General features: G+C 44.6%; 1 protein-coding gene across 2 annotated transcripts in view; it reads right to left on the bottom strand.

Annotated features, from left to right (window-relative positions):
* Positions 1-831: 831 nt before the first annotated feature.
* Positions 832-21,115, bottom strand: part of RNPC3 (RNA binding region (RNP1, RRM) containing 3) — a 35,858-nt gene continuing 15,574 nt past the window's right edge. The window contains exons 7-15 of one of the 2 annotated variants that reach the window (XM_053693766.1): positions 19,270-19,421; positions 19,035-19,154; positions 17,544-17,653; positions 14,835-14,999; positions 13,082-13,176; positions 12,944-13,002; positions 5,861-5,993; positions 5,026-5,088; positions 832-2,214 (exon numbers count right to left, since the gene is read on the bottom strand). In XM_053693766.1, coding sequence (XP_053549741.1) covers positions 5,029-5,088; positions 5,861-5,993; positions 12,944-13,002; positions 13,082-13,176; positions 14,835-14,999; positions 17,544-17,653; positions 19,035-19,154; positions 19,270-19,421 — 894 coding nt within the window. In that variant the 3' untranslated portion in view covers positions 832-2,214; positions 5,026-5,028. The remainder of the gene's footprint in view (positions 2,215-5,025; positions 5,089-5,860; positions 5,994-12,943; positions 13,003-13,081; positions 13,177-14,834; positions 15,000-17,543; positions 17,654-19,034; positions 19,155-19,269; positions 19,422-21,115) is intronic. The other variant, XM_053693765.1, reaches the window with a different exon arrangement.

The raw sequence follows: 21,115 nt of genomic DNA, 5'->3' as shown, positions 1-21,115 counted from the left end.
CTATACACAATAACCGTGTGATGCGCAGTTACACTATACACAATAACCGTGTGATGCGCAGTTACTCTATACACAATAACCGTGTGATGCGCAGTTACACTATACACAATAACCGTGTGATGCGCAGTTACTCTATACACAATAACCGTGTGATGTGCAGTTACATTATACACAATAACCGTGTGATGTGCAGTTACACTATACACAATAACCGTGTGATGTGCAGGTACACTATACACAATAACCGTGTGATGTGCAGGTACACTATACGCAATAACTGTGTGATGTGCAGGTACACTATACGCAATAACTGTGTGATGTGCAGGTACACTATACGCAATAACTGTGTGATGTGCAGGTACACTATACGCAATAACTGTGTGATGTGCAGGTACACTATACGCAATAACTGTGTGATGTGCAGGTACACTATACGCAATAACTGTGTGATGTGCAGGTACACTATACGCAATAACTGTGTGATGTGCAGGTACACTATACGCAATAACTGTGTGATGTGCAGGTACACTATACGCAATAACTGTGTGATGTGCAGGTACACTATACGCAATAACTGTGTGATGTGCAGGTACACTATACGCAATAACCGTGTGATGTGCAGGTACACTATACGCAATAACTGTGTCCTTAAGTGAGTGTTGCACAAGGGGAATATATTTAGGTTATTGTTGCACAACTATTGGGTCTCAGATAAGTTATTTGTGCTGAGCCAATAAAACTGTCAAAGGCTCTGCTTTTGATTTCATACAGATAATGTGACACAGTAAACATAAAAACTTGTACAACGCCAGAGAATAAAAGAAACATATGTAGTGCAAAATAAAATTTATTTACATGATAAAAAAACATTTACAGGACAATTCCAGAAACATACAAGTGACTGCGCCGCACCACGCTCCATAGCGCGGGATCCGCTGGAGCTTCACTGGTGACACCTGCAAAGAAAAACCTTACAGACAAATTGTGTCCCACATGGTCGTATCATCACCTACAGTCTGGAACAGTGCGACGTCTGAGCCGCATGCAAATAAAGCACAAAACAGCTCACACTCCGGTCTTTGTACAATTTCCCCATTTGCCCCTAGAGAATAAGAGAGTGTATATGGGACAAATAACCCAGCGTATAGAGGGGGCTAATAACCCAGCGTATAGAGGGGGCTAATAACCCAGCGTATAGAGGGGGCTAATAACCCAGCGTATAGAGGGGGCTAATAACCCAGCGTATAGAGGGGGCTAATAACCCAGCGTATAGAGGGGGCTAATAACCCAGCGTATAGAGGGAGCTAATAACCCAGCGTATAGAGGGGGCTAATAACCCAGCGTATAGAGGGGGCTAATAACCCAGCGTATAGAGGGGGCTAATAACCCAGCGTATAGAGGGAGCTAATAACCCAGCGTATAGAGGGAGCTAATAACCCAGCGTATAGAGGGGCTAATAACCCAGCGTATAGAGGGGGCTAATAACCCAGCGTATAGAGGGAGCTAATAACCCAGCGTATAGAGGGAGCTAATAACCCAGCGTATAGAGGGGCTAATAACCCAGCGTATAGAGGGGACTAATAACCCAGCGTATAGAGGGGACTAATAACCCAGCGTATAGAGGGGACTAATAACCCAGCGTATAGAGGGGACTAATAACCCAGCGTATAGAGGAGACTAATAACCCAGCGTATAGAGGGAGCTAATAACCCAGCGTATAGAGGGAGCTAATAACCCAGTGTATAGAGGGAGCTAATAACCCAGTGTATAGAGGGGACTAATAACCCAGTGTATAGAGGGGACTAATAACCCAGTGTATAGAGGGGACTAATAACCCAGTGTATAGAGGGGACATATAACCCAGCGTATAGAGGGGACATATAACCCAGCGTATAGAGGGGACATATAACCCAGCGTATAGAGGGGACATATAACCCAGCGTATAGAGGGGACATATAACCCAGCGTATAGAGGGGACATATAACCCAGCGTATAGAGGGGCCTAATAACCCAGCGTATAGAGGGGGTCGCCTTGTGTGTGTTCTGCACAGGGTGAGCACAAATACATTTATAAAAGGATACAACAACAAAGGATACGCTTTTCATGTCAAGCAGCAATTACACGGTCATGTAGCACATCTGCTTTGCCCATTAAAAGGAAAGAACTGGCACACAGGCTATGGCTGCTGGGAGCTGATCGTTACTGCAGTAAAACTAGCACAGAAAATCAGTAATTACCTCCAGGACCTTTGTATGCGACTGCTAACAGCATGAGCAGCCAACACTGATAAAACATAACCTGCTGCACGCTAGTGTCACCTTCATTAGTAATGAGACATAACCTGCTTCACGCTAGTGTCACCTTCATACCTGCGGCACGCTAGTGTCACCTTCATTAGTAATGAGACATAACCTGCTGCACGCTAGTGTCACCTTCATACCTGCTGCACGCTAGTGTCACCTTCATACCTGCTGCACGCTAGTGTCAACTTCATTAGTAATGAGACATAACCTGCTGCACACGCTAGTGTCACCTTCATACCTGCTGCACGCTAGTGTCACCTTCATTAGTGATAAGACATAACCTGCTACACGCTACTGCACGCTAGTGTCACCTTCATTAGTGATGAGACATAACCTGCTACACGCTACTGCACGCTAGTGCCACCTTCATTAGTGATGAGACATAACCTGCTACACGCTACTGCACGCTAGTGCCACCTTCATTAGTGATGAGACATAACCTGCTACACGCTAGTATCACTTTCATACCTGCTGCAGGCTAGTGTCAGCTTCATTAGTGATTAGACATAACCTGCCGCACGCTAGTGTCACCTTCATTAGTGATTAGACATAACCTGCCGCACGCTAGTGTCACCTTCATTAGTGATGAGACATAACCTGCTGCACGCTAGTGTCACCTTCATTAGTGATTAGACATAACCTGCCGCACGCTAGTGTCACCTTCATTAGTGATAAGACATAACCTGCCGCACGCTAGTGTCACCTTCATTAGTGATGAGACATAACCTGCCGCACGCTAGTGTCACCTTCATTAGCAATGAGAACCTGCTGCAGGCTAGTGTCAGCTTCATTAGTGATGAGACATAACCTGCTACACGCTACTGCACGCTAGTGCCACCTTCATTAGTAATGAGACATAACCTGCTACACGCTAGTATCACTTTCATACCTGCTGCAGGCTAGTGTCAGCTTCGTTAGTGATGAGACAACCTGCTGCACGCTAGTGTCACCTTCATTAGTGATTAGACATAACCTGCCGCACGCTAGTGTCACCTTCATTAGTGATGAGACATAACCTGCTGCACGATAGTGTCACCTTCATTAGTGATGAGACATAACCTGCCGCACGATAGTGTCACCTTCATTAGCAATGAGAACCTGCTGCAGGCTAGTGTCAGCTTCATTAGTGATGAGACATAACCTGCTACAAGCTACTGCACGCTAGTGTCACCTTCATACCTGCTGCACGCTAGTGTCACCTTCATTAGTAATGAGACTGTAGATGAGAGCATGACTATACACTGATCTAGAACACAAGGTTACACCCTGCGCTTGTGTACAGAGCTACTCCTGGTCTGGGACTGAAGATGGGATCATGACTATACACTGATCTAGGACCCAAGGTTACACCCTGCGCTTGTGTACAGAGCTACTCCTGGTCTGGGACTGTAGATGTGAGCATGATTATACACTGATCTAGGACCCAAGGTTACACCTTGCGCTTGTGTACAGAGCTACTCCTGGTCTGGGACTGAAGATGAGAGCATGATTATACACTGATCTAGGACCCAAGGTTACACCCTGCGCTTGTGTACAGAGCTACTCCTGGTCTGGGACTGTAGATGTGAGCATGATTATACACTGATCTAGGACCCAAGGTTACACCCTGCGCTTGTGTACAGAGCTACTCCTGGTCTGGGACTGTAGATGAGAGCATGACTATACACTGATCTAGGACCCAAGGTTACACCCTGCGCTTGTGTACAGAGCTACTCCTGGTCTGGGACTGTAGATGAGAGCATGATTATACACTGATCTAGGACCCAAGGTTACACCCTGCGCTTGTGTACAGAGCTACTCCTGGTCTGGGACTGTAGATGAGAGCATGACTATACACTGATCTAGGACCCAAGGTTACACCCTTCGCTTGTGTACAGAGCTACTCCTGGTCTGGGACTGAAGATGGGATCATGACTATACACTGATCTAGAACACAAGGTTACACCCTGCGCTTGTGTACAGAGCTACTCCTGGTCTGGGACTGTAGATGTGAGCATGATTATACACTGATCTAGGACCCAAGGTTACACCCTGCGCTTGTGTACAGAGCTACTCCTGGTCTGGGACTGAAGATGTGATCATGACTATACACTGATCTAGAACACAAGGTTACACCCTGCGCCTGTGTAGAGCTACTCCTGGTCTGGGACTGTAGATGTGAGCATGACTATACACTGATCTAGAACACAAGGTTACACCCTGCACTAGTGTACAGAATTGCTCCTGGTCTGGGACTGTAGATGTGAGCATGACTATACACTGATCTAGAACACAAGGTTACACCCTGCGCTTGTGTACAGAGCTACTCCTGGTCTGGGACTGTAGATGTGAGCATGACTATACACTGATCTAGAACACAAGGTTGCACCCTGCACTAGTGTACAGAACTGCTCCTGGTCTGGGACTGTAGATGTGAGCATGACTATACACTGATCTAGAACACAAGGTTGCACCCTGCACTAGTGTACAGAACTGCTCCTGGTCAAGTGATAAAGCTCTGATTGTGATTATACACTCATCTAGGACACAAGGTTATGTCATGCTCTAGTGTACATCTGCACAGATGGGGCAACCACTTGATAGAATGAAGCCTCTGCCACAGACATTTAGTTATGTAATGATTACTCTGAAGTAAATATATCCCACAGTCTGATTCAAGCTGCTCTCGGTAGACTGCCTTGATCCAGTACGTTTTACTAGGTCTTCTTCCTTGCAACTTACCATTTATCGTTTCTTTTGTGGCTTTTCAGGGGTGGGCTTAGGGCGAGCAGAGCGTGCAAATTGCTGGTTGTAAATTAAGGTGGGTAACAGGACTGGTGAGATAGGACGTCTATACAATAACACTAACATCAGAGCCGGGACAGCTCAGTAACACACACGTACAGGTGCGCCCACTCTCACCCCAGCACTGTATTCAGTACATCACCAAGCTCAGTAACACACAAAAGCTGACTTCTAGGTATCTCCACAGGAACTAACACCCTCTAGCTGTGAAAACTGTCAAAATGCAATTTCAAGGTCTTAGAAATTAGCATATGAGCCTTCCTAGGTTTAGCTTTCAACAAAGGATACCAAAATAACAAAGCAAATTTGATTATAAAAGTAAATCGGAAAGTTGTTTAAAATTGCATGCCCTATCTGAATCATGAAAGTTTAATTTTGATTAGACTGTCCCTTTAAATCATACTTTATGCTCTCTCTAGGTGCTATAAGCAAACCTGGTTGACTGTTATGCATCTGGTTCATCGGTGTCTCTCTCTGCATAAGCCAGTGTACAAAACTATATATCACACATTAAATAGCCATGAGCATAATTCAGTTAGAACGCAGCTTTAGAGCTTTATATATCTGGATTTAATTGAAGATAATTTTCCAACAACAACAATACTCTACTCTCTAATATTGCAGCCATTGCTATAAATGCAAGGGGTCACATTTGAACTAAAATAAATGAATGAGTGAGTGGCGTGCGAGAGAGAACAGGCTCTTCTCCTTATAACAATGCAAGTAAACTGAGTGGCTGAAAGATCACAGCACAAAAACACACAAAGGATACAATGACCATGGGTTTTTCATGAAGAGAATATCCATGCGCATGTCTCAAGGCTCGTGCTGCCACCTCCTCGCTGGGAAACCCAATGAATGCTTGTCCTTTCATTCGTCCTTCTTTCATAAGCCGAATGTCAAACCTGTACATATGATAAAACACCAGGTGAGAGAGAGGCAGTAACCAGTGTCATAAGTGTCAATGACACCGGCGCCTCCTCTCACTGACAGCCCAACAGCTGAATAACCAACGTTCAGGTCCAAATTAATAGCCAAGAACTCACACAAACTACTTCCCAAAGAGCTAGAGAAACAAATCACCCACAGTGCTTCAAAATGTATTACAGATAGAAAAAACCCTTAATCCATACTGCTTGGGATCGGAAAAGGTTTGGATTTCGGAAACCACATTATCTTACAGTATGTCATTTAGACAATCATTACATATCATGACACAGCTTATACATGTAACTAAAGGAAGGTTTATATTATTTTGCAATACTTTTCTGACTTGCAGGAAGAGAAAATATTCATTTTTGATCATTTTATTTGTAAAAAAAAAAAAAAAAAAAAAAAAAAGGAAATTTATGCTTACCTGATAAATTGATTTCTTCTACGATACGACGAGTCCATGGATTTCATCCTTACTTGTGGGATATTATCCTCCTGCTAACAGGAAGTGGCAAAGAGCACCACAGCAGAGCTGTATATATAGCTCCTCCCTTCCCCTCCACCCCCACTCATTCGACCGAAGGTTTTAGGAAGAGAAAGGAAAAGCTAAAAGGTGCAAAGGTGACTGAAGTTGTTAAATAAAAAATATAGTCTGTCTTAAAGGGACATTATACACTCATTTTTTCTTTGCATAAATGTTTTGTAGATGATCTATTTATAAAGCCCATAGTTGTTTTTTTTTAAAAATGTATAGTTTTGCTTATTTTTAAGTAACATTGCTCTGATTTTCAGACTCCTAACCAAGCCCCAAAGTTTTATGTGAATACTGACGTATACCTACTCCAGCTTGCTCCTGTTTGTGTAAAGGGTCTTTTCATATGCAAAAGAAGGGGGAGGGGGGGAGTGTCTTATTTCCCACTTGCAGTGGGCTTTCCAGCCACCTTTTCAACAGAGCTAAAGTTAGAACTTCTAAGTAAGTTTTTAAACAGTTTTATACTGGATTTTTGTATCAGTATCTGTGCATCTTATTCTTTATAGTAGTGTCTATTACATGCAGTTATATGAAAATGAGTGTATACTGTCCCTTTAAAATCACAGGGAGGGCCGTGGACTCGTCGTATCGTTGAAGAAATCAATTTATCAGGTAAGCATAAATTTCCTTTTCTTCTACAAGATACGAGTCCACGGATTTCATCCTTGTGGGATACAATACCAAAGCTACAGGACACGGATGAAACGGGAGGGACAAGACAGAGACCTAAACGAAAGGCACCACTGCTTGAAGAACCTTTCTCCCAAAAACAGCCTCAGAAGAAGCAAAAGTATCAAATTTGTAAAATTTTGAAAAAGTATGAAGGGACGACCAAGTTGCAGCCTTACAAATCTGTTCAACAGAAGTATTGTTTTTAAAGGCCCATGTGGAAGCCACAGCCCTAGTAGAATGAGCCGTAATTCTTTCAGGAGGCTGCTGGGCAGCAGTCTCATATGCCAGACGGATGATACTCCTCAGCCAAAAAGAAAGAGGTAGCCGTAGCTTTCTCACCCCTACACTTTCCAGAATAAACAATGAATAATGAAGATGATTGATGGAAATCCTTAGTCGCCTGTAAGTAAAACTTCAAGGCACGGACTACATCCAGGTTATGAAACAGACGCTCCTTCTTAGGAGGAGGATTAGGACACAAAGAAGGAACAACAATTTCCTGATTAATATTCTTATTAGAAACAACCTTAGGAAGAAATCCAGGTTTGGTACGTAAAACCACCTTATCAGAATGAAATATAAGATAAGGAGAATCACATTGTAACGCTGAAAGCTCAGAAACTCTTCGAGCAGAAGAAACAGCAACTAAAAACAAAACTTTCCAAGATAACAATTTAATATCTATGGAATGCATAGGTTCAAACGGAACCCCTTGAAGAACTCGAAGAACTAAATTCAAAATCCAGGGAGGAGCAATTGGTCTAAATAAAAGCTTAATTCTAGTTAGAGCCTGACAAAAAGACTGAACATCTGCCAAACGTTTGTGAAGCTAAATTGACAAAGCAGAAATTTGTCCCTTTAAGGAACTTGCTGATAACCCTTTCTCTAATCCTTCTTGGAGAAAAGACAGAATCCTGGGAATCCTAATTTTACTCCATGAGTAACCCTTGGATTCACACCAATAAAAATATTTACGCCATATCTTACGATAGATTTTTCTAGTGACAGGCTTTCGAGCCTGTATCAAAGTATAGATGACCGAATCAGAGAATCCTCGCTTAGATAGAATCAAGCGTTCAATCTCCAGTCAGCTGCAGAGAACTTAGATTTGGATGTTGGAAAGGTTGAATGAGAAGGTCCTGTCTCAAAGGAAGTTTCCACGGTGGCAGAGACGACATGTCCACTAGATCCACATACCAAGTCCTGCGTGGCCACGCAGGCGCTATCAGGATTATTGAAGCTCTCTCCTGTTTGATTCGAGCAATCACACGTGGAAGGAGAGGAAATGGTGGAAACACATAAGCTAGGCTGAACGACCAAGGCATCTATCAGTTCGGCCTGGGGATCCCTTGACCTGGATCCGTAACGTGGAAGCTTGGCATTCTGACGAGATGCCATCAGATCCAGTTCCGGTCTGCCACATTGGCGAACCAATGAGGCAAACACCTCCGGATGGAGTTCCCACTCCCCCGGATGAAAAGTCTGACAACTTAGAAAATCCGCTTCCCAGTTTTCTACTCCTGGGATGTAAATTGCCGACAGATAACAAGAGTGGGCCTCCGCCCATCGGATTATCTTGGATACTTCTATCATCGCTAAGGAACTCCTTGTTCCCCCATGATGATTGATATATGCCACAGTCGTGATGTTGTCCGACTGGAATCTGATGAATTTGGCCGAAGCCAACTGAGGCCATGCCTGAAGCGCATTAAATATTGCTCTCAGTTTCAGAATATTGATTGGAAGTAGAGACTCCACCTGAGTCCAAACACCCTGAGCCTTCAGGGAATTCCAGACTGCACCCCAGAAGACCGGGGTCCGTTGTCACTATCACCCACGAGGGTCTGCGGAAACATGTCCCCTGGGACAGATGATCCGGCGACAACCACCAAAGAAGAGAGTCTCTGGTCTCTTGATCCAGATTTATCCGAGGAGATAAATTCGCATAATCCCCATTCCACTGTCCGAGCATGCACAGCTGCAGTGGTCTGAGATGAAAGCGGGCAAACGGAATGATGTCCATTGCCGCTACCATTAAACCAATGACCTCCATACAATGAGCCACTGATGGCCGAGGAATGGACTGAAGTGCTCGTCAAGTATTTAGAATCTTTGTTTTTCTGACCTCCGTCAAAAATATTTTCATGGCTACCGAGTCTATCAGAGTCCCCAAGAAGGGAACCCTTGTCCGTGGAACTAGTGAACTCTTTTCTATGTTCACCTTCCAACCGTGAGTTCTCAGGAAAGACAACACTATGTCCGTGTGAGAATGTGTCAAATAAGTTGACGCCTGAATCAGAATATCGTCCAGATAAGGCGCCACTGCTATGCCCCGCGGTCTGAGAACTGCTAGAAGAGACCCTAGAACCTTTGTGAAGATTCTGGGTGCTGTGGCCAACCCGAAGGGAAGAGCCACGAACTGATAATGTTTATCCAGGAAGGCAAACCTTAGGAACTGATGATGAACCTTGTGAATAGGGATATGAAGGTATGCATCCTTCAAGTCCACGGTAGAAACCATGAGTTTTCAAACCGGGCTTGTTAACCACTAGGCCACAACAGCCAGCTGTTCATATATTGACCCTCCTGGATCATTGGTAAGATTGTTCGTATAGTCTCCATCTTGAATGATGGAACTCTGAGAAACTAATTTAGACATTTGAAATCTAAAATGGGTCTGAAAGTTCCCTCTTTTTTGGGAACCACGAAAAGATTTGAGTAAAACCCCTGCCTCTGTTCCAGTTTTAGAAACGGGACAAATTACTCCCATGGTAGAGAGGTCTTTTACACAGTGTAAGAACGCCTCTCTTTATCTGATCTACAGATAATCGTGAAAGATTAAATCTCCCTCTTGGGAGAAAATCCTTGAATTCCAGTTGATACCCGTGGGTCACGATTTCCAGTGCCCAAGGATCCTGAACGTCTCCTGCCCAAGCCTGGGCAAAGAAAGTAAGTCTGCCCCCTACTAGACCCGGTCCCGGATTGGGGGCCGCCCCTTCACGCTGTCTTTGTAGCAGCAGCGGGCTTCTTGGATTGTTTACCTTTATTCCAAGCCTGGTTGGGTCTCCAGACTGACTTGGATTGAGCAAAGTTCCCTTCCTGCTTTGTGGAGGAAGAGGAAGCAGAGGGTCCACCTTTAAAGTTTCCAAAAGAACGAAAATTATTTTGTTTACCCCTCATCTTAACAGATTTATCCTGAGGTAGGGCATGGCCTTTACCTGCAGTAATGTCAGAAATTATTTCCTTCGATTCAGGCCCGAATAGGGTCTTACCTTTAAAAAGAATAGCTAAAAGCTTAGATTTTGAGGACACATCAGCAGACCAAGATTTGAGCCATAACGCCCTAAAATGGCAAATCCTGCATTTTCACCGCTAGTTTAGCAATTTGAAAAGTGGCATCAGTAATAAAAGAATTAGCTAGCTTGAGAGCCTTAATTCTATCCAAAATGTCATCCTCAACCTTCAGAGACTCTTCTAGAGCATCAAACCAAAAAGCTGCTGCAGTAGTAACTGGAACAATGAAAGCAGTAGGTTGTAAAAGAAAACAGATTAATAAATAATTTCTTTAGAAGACCCTCTAACTTTTTATCCATAGGGTCTTTGAAAGCACAACTGTCCTCAATAGGTATAGTTGTACGCTTAGCCAGGGTAGAAATAGCTCCCTCCACCTTAGGGACCGTTTGCCAAGAATCCCGAATGGTGTCTGATATGGGAAACATTTTCTTAAAATTAAGGAGGGGGAGAGAACGGTATACCTGGTCTATCCCATTCCTTTTTTACAATTTCCGAAATTCTTTTAGGAACTGGAAAAACAACAGTGTAAGTAGGCACCTCTAGATATTTGTCCATCTTACACAATTTCTCTAGTGGTATTACAATAGTATCACAATCATCCAGTCTCGCTAAAACCTCTCAAAGTAACATGCGGAGGTGTTCAAGCTTAAATTTAAAGGACATGACGTCTGAATCTGTCTGAGATAAAATCTTTCCTGAGTCTGAAAGTTCTCCCTCAGACAGCAATTCCCTGACCCCCAACTCAGAGCACTGTGAGGGTACATCAGAAATAGCTAATAAAGCATCAGAGGATTCAGTATTCACATTAATACCTGACCTACTGCGTTTACCCTGCAACACTGGTAATTTAGATAATACCTCTGCAAGGGTAGTTGACATAACTGCAGCCATCTCCTGCAGAGTAAAAGAATTAGACGCACTAGAGGTACTTGGTGTCACTTGTGTGGGCGTTAAAGGTTGTGACACTTGGGGAGAATTGGATGGCATATCCTGATTCTTTTCAGACTGACAATCATCCGTAGGCAAACTTTCTTCACCTAAAATATGCTTTTTACAATGTAAGGACCTTTCAGTACAAGAGGCACACAATGTAAGAGGGGGTTCCACAATGGCTTCCAAAACAGATAGAGCAATGAGTTTCCTCAATGTCAGACATGTTGAACAGACTAGTAATAACCACAGTAGTTGTTAAACACTTTATTTGTTGAATTAAACAATTTTTAGAAAAAAGTGTACTGCGCCTTTAAGAAATAAAAAAGCGCACAATTTTTCCAAACTGCCTAAAAAACGTTAAATAATGCTAATTAGCTACACATATACAATAGTGCCAGAAATTATTGGACCCGAGGCAAAAGGGCAAAATTAACCTCTAAACGTTCATTATAGCAAAAATTAATTTGATTTAAAAAAACGACCCCTGCACCTCGCCACAGCTCTGCTGTGGCACCTACCTGCCCCCAGGGAACTGCAAAAGGACTTGCTAACGATCCGGTTAACAGGACATCAGTGTAGACCCTTCCGGAGCAAATGCCTGCTGCCTTCACAGCCAGAGTAACTGCGCGTCTGAACGTGCGAAAATAGGCCCCGCCCATCATGGACGACATTTACCTCAGCCTGTACAACTGCATGGGAAGCGGTTTAGCCAAAAGCCATGTGGTCCCCAAACATAAACCTCATAAAAACAGCTATAGAAATGTTTGTTATCAATAATAAAAACAAAACCGTTAAGCTGCCTCTCCCAGTGTCTCTGATATATGCTGCAATATGCATAAAGTCCAGTATCATGTTAATAAATAATACATACAGGTTTTCAGTAATACCCTCTGTTTCAACAGATCTACTGCTTACCCCTTCCCTTGCAGGGAAAAACATGTCAGACAGTTCTCCTCAGAAGTAAAGGACTGAACATACCTCAATGCTGCTTGTAGCATGAAAACGTTCTCCACACTGAAGATTTCTCTTGTACTACCTTCAGAAGCTCTGTTAGTTACATCTGCTAAGATCATTAACCTCAGGGTAGAAAACTTCTTCTATATCCCCCTGAGGAAAATAGTACTCACCGGTACCATTTAAAATAAAAAACTTCTTGATGGAAGAAACTAAAACTAAACACCTCACTTTACCTCTTCCAAGTACAAACACAGGCAAAGAGAATGACTGGGGGTGGAGAGGAGGGAGGAGCTATATATACACAGCTCTGCTGTAGTGCTCTTAGCCACTTCTTGGTAGCAGGAGGATAAATCCCACAAGGATGAAATCCGTGGACTCGTCGTATCTTGTAGAAGAAAATATTAGTGAAAAAGTTTGGATTTTAGAATAATTTTAGATTTTGGCATTTCGGATTTGGGAATATGTACCTGTAATGAGAGTTTTATGCAGTGTACAAATAACCTAAAAACAAATTTACTACCGGACAGAACTTACATATTTTTTTCAGTTTCAGACGAAAAGTTGATGAACCTCCCAAAGATAAACTTCAGTTCCTGTTAAAAGAGATTGTTACTAATGAGCGGCGCTGTTCGCAAACACACAAACGCACTGTGCGTAGCTTGGCGCACTCACCTTCTCATCCACTTGTTTTGAGAGGTTTTTCACGTACAGTCGGCAGTTGGGTTCTCCGGCGTCATAGTTTTTGAATATAGAAAGTTTTCTCATCTCTATAATAAAAAAGAAAAAAAAAAAAAGCAGGTGGGCATCACATCATAAGCAGGCTTAGAATAATTTGGGGTTTTTCAAAATTGCTTTTATTTCATTAGTTGTTCAATATAATTTTTTTTCCCAACTTTAAGTGAGGTTATTATTGTACCGTTTCTTTCCTCATCTTGAGCCATGAATAATTTGAATCCCTGACTATGAGAGCTTCATAAATGTAGTTTAATGTTTGAGGGATTTGCCCGTTTACCTCTCTGGCACAGAGTGTGCGCTTTGACCAGAGCACTGACTCTATCCTGCATCTAAGATGAATTCAAATTAGTTGCACACTGGGCTCTGGCGTCTACCAGCCATAACATCACCATGATATAGCAGCACTATCACTAACCTTACTTGCTACTGCGCCACGTACAGGTCGGATAGCTTATTAGACGGATTAAAGGCTGATTACAATAAAATCTGATATTTTTGGGGGCAATTATTTCAGTTAGTTTTGAAACAGCTGTCTTTAGTTTGTTTTTGTTTTTTTTTCTCCTTCCTGTAAATTATTTTCTTTTAGTTTTAACAATTCTAACCCTGCATATCACTGGCGGTGTAACAGCAGAAGGCTGCATATCACTGGCGGTGTAACAGCAGAAGGCTGCATATCACTGGCGGTGTAACAGCAGAAGGCTGCATATCACTGGCGGTGTAACAGCAGAAGGCTGCATATCACTGGCGGTGTAACAGCAGAAGGCTGCATATCACTGGCGGTGTAACAGCAGAAGGCTGCATATCACTGGCGGTGTTACAGCAGAAGGCTGCATATCACTGGCGGTGTTACAGCAGAAGGGTGCATATCACTGGCGGTGTTACAGCAGAAGGCTGCATATCACTGGCGGTGTTACAGCAGAAGGCTGCATATCACTGGCGGTGTAACAGCAGAAGGCTGCATATCACTGGCGGTGTAACAGCAGAAGGGTGCATATCAATGGCGGTGTAACAGCAGAAGGCTGCATATCACTGGCGGTGTAACAGCAGAAGGGTGCATATCAATGGCGGTGTAACAGCAGAAGGGTGCATATCACTGGCGGTGTTACAGCAGAAGGCTGCATATCACTGGCGGTGTAACAGCAGAAGGGTGCATATCACTGGCGGTGTAACAGCAGATGGCTGCATATCACTGGCGGCGTAACAGCAGAAGGGTGCATATCACTGGCGGTGTTACAGCAGAAGGGTGCATATCACTGGCGGTGTTACAGCAGAAGGGTGCATATCACTGGCGGTGTAACAGCAGAAGGGTGCATATCACTGGTGGAACTATGTGCCCATGACAGTGACGTAATATTGGGGGTAAATCACAAACCTCCCCAACTCTCCCCGTTGAAACACACACACACACACACACCTACCATTCTCATGTGACTCTACGGCACGTGTCTGCATTATTATCGGTTATTTGTAGAGAGCCAACAAATTTCGCAGCGCTAACACCAATGAACAAGTACAGCGTCATGTGAGGCCGCGCTGGGTGCGTTACGCACTAATTGGCAGCAAATGGCTGTAACATTATGCTGCTGGTGATACTTCAGCAGTATTTTTTTTCTCTGCCTATGTAAAGTGCAGAAACGGACAACTGCCCAGGACACAACACTAATTGCCCAGCATGCTCTATAAAACTTACCTTCTTTAGAAATTCGTCCTTTTTCCAGCTCCCTCCGTGATATAAATTCCAGTGGCATCTCATCTTCATCCTCCTCCTCACTCTCCTGAGCTTTAGGAACATTAGAGGGGAAAATCTTTCCAAAGCCAGATGCATCTTCTACATCTTCCACTTCATTTTCTGACTCTAATAATAAATAATATAAATTGGTTGTTAGCAAGTCAGGAAAGCTCTTCTCTGAGAAACATTCACACACAATGCCAGGGGCCAAGTGCCACAGAGTAGGAGGATGCATTGGCCTCATACACACCACCATCTCAACCCCCATCCCGATATTGCTTACCATGAGTATCCAACAGACCTCCTCAAAAAAAGCCTCAGAATTATTTCCAACTTTTAGAGCCTTAGCCCCACCATAAAAATACTTGTAAAGAATCTCTTTATGTATAAACTACTACAGAAAATGCCTGGCACAGCTCCACTGTGAAGCACCTGGCCTAACACCAGCCTGTCCTCTAGGGTGTGAGATCTCATGTGGAGGGACGTTACCTCTTCCTGCATGCACTATGGAGGACATTGGATGATTATTTTATTAATAAGAGCCACAGCAATGTACTACAGAATATGCAAATAAAACATTTGTACAATGACAGATCTCATGTTATATGCCCACCGCCTAATGCAGGACACCACTAGATATTGTGACGCTGAGTGAGGGGAGTTAGCGGATGTTTCCTGTAACTAGTAGCGCTACTTACTGTCAGGCACTGCCTAATGCAGGACACCACTAGATATTGTGACGCTGAGTGAGGGGAGTTAGCAGATGTTTCCTGTAACTAGTAGCGCTACTTACTGTCAGGCACCACTAGATATTGTGACGCTGAGTGAGGGGAGTTAGCAGATGTTTCCTGTAACTAGTAGCGCTACTTACTGTCAGGCACCACTAGATATTGTGACGCTGAGTGAGGGGAGTTAGCAGATGTTTCCTGTAACTAGTAGCGCTACTTACTGTCAGGCACTGCCTAATGCAGGACACCACTAGATATTGTGACGCTGAGTGAGGGGAGTTAGCAGATGTTTCCTGTAACTAGTAGCGCTACTTACTGTCAGGCACCACTAGATATTGTGACGCTGAGTGAGGGGAGTTAGCAGATGTTTCCTGTAACTAGTAGCGCTACTTACTGTCAGACACCACTAGATATTGTGACGCTGAGTGAGGGGAGTTAGCAGATGTTTCCTGTAACTAGTAGCGCTACTTACTGTCAGGCACCACAAGATATTGTGACGCTGAGTGAGGGGAGTTAGCAGATGTTTCCTGTAACTAGTAGCGCTACTTACTGTCAGGCACCACTAGATATTGTGACGCTGAGTGAGGGGAGTTTGATGTTTCCTGTAACTAGTAGCGCTACTTACTGTCAGGCACCACTAGATATTGTGACGCTGAGTGAGGGGAGTTAGCAGATGTTTCCTGTAACTAGTAGCGCTACTTACTGTCAGGCACCACTAGATATTGTGACGCTGAGTGAGGGGAGTTAGCAGATGTTTCCTGTAACTAGTAGCGCTACTTACTGTCAGGCACCACTAGATATTGTGACGCTGAGTGAGGGGAGTTAGCAGATGTTTCCTGTAACTAGTAGCGCTACTTACTGTCAGGCACCACTAGATATTGTGACGCTGAGTGAGGGGAGTTAGCAGATGTTTCCTGTAACTAGTAGCGCTACTTACTGTCAGGCACCACTAGATATTGTGACGCTGAGTAAGGGGAGTTAGCAGATGTTTCCTGTAACTAGTAGCGCTACTTACTGTCAGGTACCACTAGATATTGTGACGCTGAGTGAGGGGAGTTAGCAGATGTTTCCTGTAACTAGTAGCGCTACTTACTGTCAGGCACCACTAGATATTGTGACGCTGAGTGAGGGGAGTTAGCAGATGTTTCCTGTAACTAGTAGCGCTACTTACTGTCAGGCACCACTAGATATTGTGACGCTGAGTGAGGGGAGTTAGATGTTTCCTGTAACTAGTAGCGCTACTTACTGTCAGGCACCACTAGATATTGTGACGCTGAGTGAGGGGAGTTAGCAGATGTTTCCTGTAACTAGTAGCGCTACTTACTGTCAGGCACCACTAGATATTGTGACGCTGAGTGAGGGGAGTTAGCAGATGTTTCCTGTAACTAGTAGCGCTACTTACTGTCAGGCACCACTAGATATTGTGACGCTGAGTGAGGGCAGTTAGCAGATGTTTCCTGTAACTAGTAGCGCTACTTACGGTCAGGTACCACTAGATATTGTGACGCTGAGTGAGGGGAGTTAGCAGATGTTTCCTGTAACTAGTAGCGCTACTTACTGTCAGGCACCACTAGATATTGTGACGCTGAGTGAGGGGAGTTAGATGTTTCCTGTAACTAGTAGCGCTACTTACTGTCAGGCACCACTAGATATTGTGACGCTGAGTGAGGGGAGTTAGCAGATGTTTCCTGTAACTAGTAGCGCTACTTACTGTCAGGCACCACTAGATATTGTGACGCTGAGTGAGGGGAGTTAGATGTTTCCTGTAACTAGTAGCGCTACTTACTGTCAGGCACCACTAGATATTGTGACGCTGAGTGAGGGGAGTTAGCAGATGTTTCCTGTAACTAGTAGCGCTACTTACTGTCAGGCACCACTAGATATTGTGACGCTGAGTGAGGGGAGTTAGCAGATGTTTCCTGTAACTAGTAGCGCTACTTACGGTCAGGCACAGCTGAGATGTCTGCAGGAATATGAAGCTCCAGTTTCTTAGGACCAACATTAAGGGGCTGTTCAAAGACCTCAGAGGCCAGCAGAGGTTTGTGGGTAATGCTGTAATAGAGGCAGTGCGGGTGACTTTAAAGTTTCAAAACAATGAAGACAAAGACACAAAATTCATTATCATGCAGAAATCTCACGTGTTAAAGCGGCGCAGATTAGGAATGTCACATTTTAAGATTTTTCAGGTGCCAGCGACACATGCCCATGAGAGGCACCGCCAGTCAAAACGCGTGCTTGTGAGAGGCCGCCAGATGCACATGCCCATGAGGCACCGCCAGGCAAAACGCGTGCTTGTGAGGTGCCGCCAGATGCACATGTCCATGAGAGGCACCACCAGGCAAAACGCGTGCTTGTGAGGTGCCGCCAGATGCACATGTCCATGAGAGGCACCACCAGGCAAAACGCGTGCTTGTGAGGTGCCGCCAGATGCACATGTCCATGAGAGGCACCACCAGGCAAAACGCGTGCTTGTGAGGTGCCGCCAGATGCACATACCCATGAGAGGCACCGCCAGGCAAAACGCGTGCTTGTGAGGTGGCGCCAGATGCACATGTCCATGAGAGGCACCGCCAGGCAAAACGCGTGCTTGTGAGGTGGCGCCCGATGCACATGTCCATGAGAGGCACCGCCAGGCAAAACGCGTGCTTGTGAGGTGCCGCCAGATGCACATGCCCATGAGAGGCACCGCCAGGCAAAACGCGTGCTTGTGAGGTGGCGCCAGATGCACATGTCCATGAGAGGCACCGCCAGGCAAAACGCGTGCTTGTGAGGTGGCGCCAGATGCACATGTCCATGAGAGGCACCGCCAGGCAAAACGCGTGCTTGTGAGGTGGCGCCAGATGAACATGTCCATGAGAGGCACCGCCAGGCAAAACGCATGCTTGTGAGGTGCCGCCAGATGCACATGTCCATGAGAGGCACCGCCAGGCAAAACGCATGCTTGTGAGGTGCCGCCAGATGCACATGCCCATGAGAGACACCGCCAGGCAAAACGCGTGCATGTGAGGTGCCGCCAAATGCACATGCCCATGAGAGGCACCGCCAGACAAAACACGTGCTTGTGAGGTGCCGCCAGATGCACATGCCCATGAGAGGTACCACCAGACAAAACGCGTGCATGTGAGGTGCCGCCAAATGCACATGCCCATGAGAGGCACCGCCAGACAAAACGCGTGCATGTGAGGTGCCGCCAAATGCACATGCCCATGAGAGGCACCACCAGACAAAACGCGTGCTTGTGAGGTGCCGCCAGATGCAACGCGTGCTTGTGAGGTGCCGCCAGATGCACATGCCCATGAGAGGCACCACCAGACAAAACGCATGCTTGTGAGGTGCCACCAGATTCATATGTCCATGAGGGGCACCGCCAGGAAAACACGTGCTTGTGAGATGCCACCAGATGCCTATGAGAGGCACAGACAGCTACACATACCTATGGGGCGCTGCAGGAGCAATGAGGTCTTTTACTCTCATCTTCTTCCGTGGGGGGCGCTGCTTGGCTTGCTTTGGCCTTTTGGGAAGCATATCTGCTAGTTCCTTCAGACGAGCCACTCTATAAACAAAAGAAAAAAAACACAAACACTGAGATAATTCTTCTAGAACAAGCTGTAGATACACAGGAGGAAACAGCGCCCAGAGTGCACATTCGCTGAGTAGGTAACGCCCACCTCTCTTTGTCTTCCTCTTCACCACTCTCATACTCCGACTCCTCCCGGCTGGACACCTCCATGTCATAGTCATCATCCAGTTCCGGCAGTGGGGGGTTCTCAGGGGCATACGAAGGTACTGGTGGGTACGGTGCGGGTAAGTACTCTGTATGCTGCCGGTTAAAAGGACAATTATACAAATGTTATTAAAAGGGACAGTCTAGTCAAAATTAAACTTTCATGATAGGGCATGCAACTTTCCAAATTGCTTCGTTCACTTGGTATTCTTTGTTGAAAGCTAAAACTAGATAGGCACGTATGCTAATGTCTATGCCCTTGAAGGCCGCCTCTTATCTCAGTGCATTTCAACAGTTTTTCACAGTTGGACAAGGCTAGTTCATATGGGTCATATAGATAACATTGTGCTCGCTCCTGTAAAATTATTCAGGAGTCAGCACTGATTAGCTAAAATGCAAGTCTGTAAATAGCACTGAGATAAGAGGGCAGTCTGCAAAGGTTTAGATACAAGGTAATCAGAGAGGTAAAAAGTGTATTAATATAACCGTGCTGGTTATGCAAATCTGGGGAGTGGGTAATAAAGGGATTATCTTTTTAAACAATGAAAAAACTGCAGTAGACTGTCCCTTTAAGTATTCGATACGAAGAGTAGCCTGAGAATAGAATGATAGTTATGAAGATACGTGTAAAGGTTTAGTGTCTGTAAGGCAATGGGTACCATCATCATGTTGTGACCTGGATTTCCGTTTCTGTTAAGGCTCATTAGGCAGTTATCAGTGGTGCAGAACATAGCAGTGTAAGTCTACAATAAGCACTTTCTAACAGGAATTGGAAATTCCATGTTTAGAGATCAATTACAAGAAAAGGGGACAAAATAATGAAAATATATTTTTTTACTACACATTTATACATTTTATATTACAAATCTCAAGTGTTTAATGACAACGTGCTAAAAACACAAAACATGAAGCTGGATAGAAGTATATGCAGTGCGAGATACAGCCAGTAGCGTATAGTAGGAAAGCTACAGTTCATATTCAGTCCCCACAGATAAACTTCCTGCATGTATCCCGTTGTGCTTGGCGCTGCTGTACCCCGTTGTGCTTGGCGCTGCTGTACCCCGCTGTGCTTGGCGCTGCTGTACCCCGCTGTGCTTGGCGCTGCTGTACCCCGCTGTGCTTGGCGCTGCTGTACCCCGCTGTGCTTGGCGCTGCTGTACCCCGCTGTGCTTGGCGCTGCTGTACCCCGTTGTGCTTGGCGCTGCTGTACCATGTTCCACTACAGCTGCATTATTATCTATAGCATTTTATTTACTTTCTATGCTACATTTTCTCTCTCAGCCTTCGATACAAGTGAAAGCAATTAGGATACAACATTGGTCTTGCCAATTACAGCCCCTTTTGTTTTAATACTAAACTGAACAGGTAAATCTGCATGGAGGAACATGAGCTTTGCAACCCAAAAATCTCATACAAAACATGATACAACCAGGCAATTCACAACGCTAAACCTAAACCAACAACAACAGACTTAAAATTTCTTTTCATACTCTTAATTGTTAAAGGCTGATAGAATGTTACAGGGTGAAGCATTTCCCTTATTACACAGTACAACGTAAGGAGTGCTCAATCATAGAGCGTACGGCAACGCATGTCCCATTTATACAGCATAGAGCAATGCATTCCCCTAATTACACAATGCAGCATAAAGCATGTCCTATTTATACAGCATAGAGCGATGTATTCCCCCAATTACACCATGCAGCATAAAGCATGTCCTATTTATACAGCATAAAGCATGTCCCATTTATACAGCATAGAGTGATGTATTCCCCTAATTACACAATGCA

Source organism: Bombina bombina, chromosome 10 (genome assembly GCF_027579735.1).
Source record: "Bombina bombina isolate aBomBom1 chromosome 10, aBomBom1.pri, whole genome shotgun sequence".
In the NCBI taxonomy this organism is placed as follows: domain Eukaryota; kingdom Metazoa; phylum Chordata; class Amphibia; order Anura; family Bombinatoridae; genus Bombina; species Bombina bombina.
Note: the sequence above shows the minus strand (reverse complement) of the source record. Positions and strands in the feature narration are given on the sequence as shown.